This window comes from Pecten maximus, chromosome 4 (assembly GCF_902652985.1).
Source record: "Pecten maximus chromosome 4, xPecMax1.1, whole genome shotgun sequence".
NCBI lineage: Eukaryota > Metazoa > Mollusca > Bivalvia > Pectinida > Pectinidae > Pecten > Pecten maximus.
In genome coordinates this window covers 1,493,967-1,499,503 of record NC_047018.1, presented here as the reverse complement: position 1 = coordinate 1,499,503, position 5,537 = coordinate 1,493,967, and the positions used below count along the sequence as shown (strand labels likewise).

General features: G+C 43.3%; 1 protein-coding gene across 1 annotated transcript; it reads right to left on the bottom strand.

The window, feature by feature from the left end:
• Positions 1–899: 899 nt before the first annotated feature.
• On the bottom strand, positions 900–3,631 carry LOC117324837 (clumping factor A-like). Its single transcript, XM_033880665.1, has 2 exons — positions 3,525–3,631; positions 900–1,725 (listed from the first exon to the last, which is right to left on the bottom strand). The coding sequence occupies exons 1-2, from the start codon at positions 3,629–3,631 to the stop codon at positions 900–902; spliced, it is 933 nt and encodes a 310-aa protein (XP_033736556.1).
• Between the last annotated feature and the right edge of the window lie 1,906 nt (positions 3,632–5,537).

Here is a 5,537-nt window from a genome sequence, read left to right as displayed (position 1 = left end):
GCCTGAGCCAAAGACATAGCCTGAGTCAGAGTCATAACCTGAGTCAGTCATAGCCTGAATCAGAGTCATAGCCGGTGTCTGTCATAGCCTGAGCAGGAGTCATAACCTGTGTCAGAGTCATAGCCTGTGTCAGAGTCAAAGCCTGATTCAGAGTCATAGCCTGAGTCAGAGTCATAGCCTGTGTCAGAGTCGTAGCCTGTGTCAGTCATAGCCTGGACCAGAGTCGTAGCCTGTGTCAGTCATAGCCTGTGTCAGTCATAGCCTGTGTCAGTCATAGCCTGTGTCAGAGTTATAGCCTGTGTCAGAGTCATAGCCTGAGTCAGAGTCATAGCCTGTGTCAGAGTCATAACCTGAGTCAGTCATAGCCTGTGTCAGAGTCATAGCCTGTGTCAGAGTCATAGCCTGTGTCAGAGTCATAGCCTGTGTCAGTCATAGCCTGTGTCAGAGTTATAGCCTGTGTCAGAGTCATAGCCTGAGTCAGAGTCATAGCCTGTGTCAGAGTCATAACCTGAGTCAGTCATAGCCTGTGTCAGAGTCATAGCCTGTGTCAGAGTCATAGCCTGTGTCAGAGTCATAGCCTGAACCAGAGTCAAAGCCTGAGTCAGAGTCATAGCCTAAGTCAGAGTTATAGCCTGAGTCAGAGTCATAGCCTGTGTCAGAGTCATAGCCTGAGCCAGAGTCATAGCCTGAGTCAGAGTCATAGTCTGTGTCAGAGTCATAGCCTGAGTCAGAGTCATAGCCTGAGTCAGAGTCAGAGTCATAGCCTGAGTCAGAGTCATAACCTGTGTCAGAGTCAGAGTCATAGCCTGTGTCAGTCATAGCCTGTGTGAGAGTCATAGCCTGAGCCAGAGTCATAGCCTGAGTCAGAGTCATAGCCTGTGTCAGAGTCGTAGCCTGTGTCAGTCATAGCCTGAGCCTGAGTCATAGCCTGTGTCAGAGTCAGAGTCATAGCCTGAGTGAGAGTTATAGCCTGAGTCAGAGTCATAGCCTGAGTGAGAGTTATAGCCTGTGTCAGAGTCATAACCTGAGCCAGAGTCATAGCCTGAGTCAGAGTCATAGCCTGTGTCAGAGTCATAGCCTGTGTCAGAGTCATAGCCCGTGTCAGAGTCAGAGTCATAGCCTGAGTCAGAGTCATAGCCTGTGTCAGAGTCATAGCCTGAGTCAGAGCCTGTGTCAGAGTCATAGCCTGAGTGAGAGTCATAGCCTGTGTCAGAGTCGTAGCCTGTGTCAGAGTCATAGCCTGAACCAGAGTCATAGCCTGTGTCAGAGTCATAGCCTGATTCAGAGTCATAGCCTGAGTCAGAGTTATAGCCTGAGTCAGAGTCATATCCTGTGTCAGAGTCATAGCCTGAGTCAGAGTCATAGCCTGAACCAGAGTCAGAGCCTGTGTCAGAGTCATAGCCTGAGTCAGAGTCATAGCCTGAGTCAGAGTCATAGCCTGAACCAGAGTCATAGCCTGTGTCAGAGTCATAGCCTGAACCAGAGTCATAGCCTGTGTCAGAGTCATAGCCTGAGTCAGAGTCATAGCCTGAGTCAGAGTCGTAGCCTGTGTCAGAGTTATAGCCTGAGTCAGAGTCAGAGCCTGTGTCAGAGTCATAGCCTGTGTCAGAGTCATAGCCTGAGTCAGAGTCATAGCCTGAGTCAGAGTCATAGCCTGAGCCAGAGTCATAGCCTGTGTCAGAGTCATAGCTTGAGCCAGAGTCATAGCTTGAGCCAGAGTCATAGCTTGAGTCAGAGTCACGTCCATTTGTATCCTACCATCCTGGTACCGGAAACATGTCACTGAAAAAACATCAACTGTACAACATTTTTCTACTTAACATCAATTTGAGACGGGAAATTGTGCGCCAAATGAATAAGTCAGTTTACAGGGACTCTTGTAACAGGGACACATGTAACGGAGACACATGTAACAAGGACACAGGTAACGGGGACACGTGTAACAGGGACACATGTAACAGAGACACATGTACGGGGACACATGTAACAGAGACACATGTACCAGGGACACATGTATCGGGGACACGTGTAACAGAGACACATGTAACGGGGACACATGTAACAAGGACACAGGTAACGGGGACACATGTAACAGAGACACATGTAACAGAGACACATGTAACGGGGACACATGTAACAGGGACACATGTAACGGGGACACATGTAACGGGGACACATGTAACGGGGACACATGTAACGGGGACACATGTAACAGAGACACGTGTAACAGGGACACATGTAACAGGGACACATGTAACGGGGACACATGTAACGGGGACACATATAACAGGGACACATGTAACGGGGACACATGTAACGGGGACACATGTAACAGAGACGCATGTACCAGGGACACATGTAACGGGGACATATGTAACGGGGACACATGTACACGTGTAACAGGGACACATGTAACAGGGACACATGTGACAGTGACACATGTAACAGAGACACATGTAACAGAGACACATGTACCAGGGACACATGTATCGGGGACACATGTAACGGGGACACATGTAACGGGGACACATGTAACAGGGACACATGTAACAGGGACACGTGTGACGGGGACACATGTAACGGGGACACATGTAACGGGGACACATGTAACGGGGACACATGTAACAGAGACGCATGTACCAGGGACACATGTATCGGGGACACATGTATCGGGAACACATGTAACGGGGACACATGTAACGGAGACACATGTAACGGGGACACATGTAACAGAGACACAAGTAACGGGGACACATGTAACAGAGACACATGTAACGGGGACACATGTAACAGGGACACATGTAACGGGGACACGTGTAACAGGGACACGTGTAACAGGGACACGTGTAACAGGGACACATGTAACGGGGACACATGTAACAGAGACACGTGTAACAGGGACACATGTAACGGGGACACATGTAACAGGGACACATGTAACAGAGACACATGTAACAGGGACACATGTAACAGAGACACGTGTAACGGGGACACATGTAACAGAGACACGTGTAACAGGGACACATGTAACAGGGACACATGATGATGATGATGATGATGATGATGATAATAATGATGATGATGATGATGATGATGATGTAAAGGTGTTTTGATGTCAGAAAAAGCTAGCAATGATAGAATAAAAATCGGAATTTTTAGAATTGTATAAGATTTCTTCGAATTTCAGGTCATATCCAAACATTTGAAAATCCATGTGGTATGCTTTTTCTACCTGGGAAAGCATTTGTTGTGGTATTCGTTTTAAGGTTTCTAGATATAAAGCATTCTGTTGTCTTTTTAACCCTTCACGTCCCAACCTAAGGACAGATTCTGAATACGCATCTTTCAATATTTTATACACTTCTTTTTCGCTTTTATAGTACATGTTCTTTGGAACAGGTATATCAATGGCGATTAATCCTCTAGCTTTTAGCTTCATCCATATCCTTTTTGCGGTGTTATGTTTTGAAATACAATCAGCAGATTTAGAACGCATGTATGTGTAAGCCTGAGCCGTATCATACATTGCGTCATCTACAGCGATCTCGGAAGTATTACTCAGCACTTTTTTGTAAGGTGTCAAATCGAATTTGTCCAGAATATATTCTGTGTCCTCTTTGAATGTTTCCATCTTGCCTATGGCGTCATAATTGACATGACAAGGTGAACACGACTTCCATAATGACGTCACATGTACGTCGCAGTTGGTGTTCGTATTTTCAGCATGAACCGCATATTGGAGGAATTCCGGAAATGTCACATCATGCCCGCAATCCGTTTTTGAATTATACCTAAATGTCTTAACTATGTATACACCCAAAGAGCTCCAGTAGAATGGATTCGGTGAAAACATTTTATCAACATAGCCTGAATATAACCGTTCTAAAGGGTGACGAGAAAAAAGAAACTTATTGGATTTTTTCAAGATTGAACCAAAACGTTTCCATTCATTAATAGAGGGTATTACATTGGTAACTCCAATTTGGGGTTTGATGCCAAACGGACTGGCAACCCGATGTCTGTCTATTTGAAGGAACAGCCTTCCCCAGAAAGTCGATCCTGTTTTTGTCGCTTTACAATACAGTAAATGTTTGTAGTAATTATAAATCATATGGTGTCTGTTCGGAAGGCTGTAAGTATGATTTTTCTTGCACATCTTCATTAACACTGATTTTCGTTCAGCCATTACAAATTGGGCATTCTGTAAAATAGAGAACAATCAACTTCATAAAAAAACATTCATGTCATTTTTTTTCTGTTCTTATCATTTTAAGCCGATTATATTCGATTGAACGTTACATTTTGTAGATAGAGGCAAGTGATAGACACATTGTTAACGTGCATTCTACCACAATATGTGGGTGTTATTCAACTCCCAAGGCATGAAATAATCATTACAACTGTTGAATAACATTCAGTTTATACCACATGAAGCATAAACTCCGAATTCGTTTTGATTGGTTGACGGGGTGACATTTGACCCGAACTGCAGTTGTTATTAACGTCATCAATAATCGAATGACGTCACATCACCGAGTCTCGGCCGTCATCGGTACACCTTATTTGCATATTCGAAATTAGACTTGGCCACGTTTCCTTTTGACATTATTCTGGTAGAAACAGGTCAGACGACTCGTGATTATTGGAAATGAAAATTATTTCACTAAAGCTCGTGTCTTTTGTCACTTTAAAAAATAACTTACGAATGTGAAATTCCATATCTAAAAACCACTCGTTGTGTAACCTCTATCTAAATGATGGCAAGTAATGAATTATGATGAAGAAATCCACCTATTGCTAGGACAATATCATATCTAATTTAAGAGAGAAGACAATATAATGTCTACTTATGTATATTTCCGTTTTCTTTTAGAGGGTTCTTATATTGAACATGAAACAGTGTTTGAAAGCAAGAAACATTCATCATTTTTTATCTAGTAGAACATATTTATTTGTTTGGAATAACATATATAAACAGCAGTACTGGTAGTGGTATACAGATTGTAGTCACACACATAAACACCAGTACTGGTAGTGGTATACAGATTGTAGTCACATACATAAACACCAGTACTGGTAGTGGTATACAGATTGTAGTTACACATACATAAACACCAGTACTGGTAGTGGTATACATATTATAGTCACAGACATAAACACCAGTACTGGTAGTGGTATACAGACACGTCACAGACATAAACACCAGTACTGGTAGTGGTATACAGATTGTAGTCACAGACATAAACACCAGTACTGGTAGTGGTATACAGATTGTAGTCACACACATAAACACCAGTACTGGTAGTGGTATACAGATTGTAGTCACACACATAAACACCAGTACTGGTAGTGGTATACAGATTGTAGTCACACACATAAACACCAGTACTGGTAGTGGTATACAGATTGTAGTCACACACACATAAACACCAGTACTGGTAGTGGTATACAGATTGTAGTCACAGATATAAACACCAGTACTGGTAGTGGTATACAGATTGTAGTCACAGACATAAACACCAGTACTGGTAGTGGTA

Coding starts and splice junctions, on each gene's coding strand:
- LOC117324837 (XM_033880665.1), bottom strand. CDS start 3,631: ATGGAAACATTCAAAGAGGACACAGAATATATTCTGGACAAATTCGAT. Junction 1,726..3,524: donor ATCGCTGTAGATGACGCAAT/GTATGATACGGC, acceptor CTCTGACTCAAG/CTATGACTCTGGCTCAAGCT.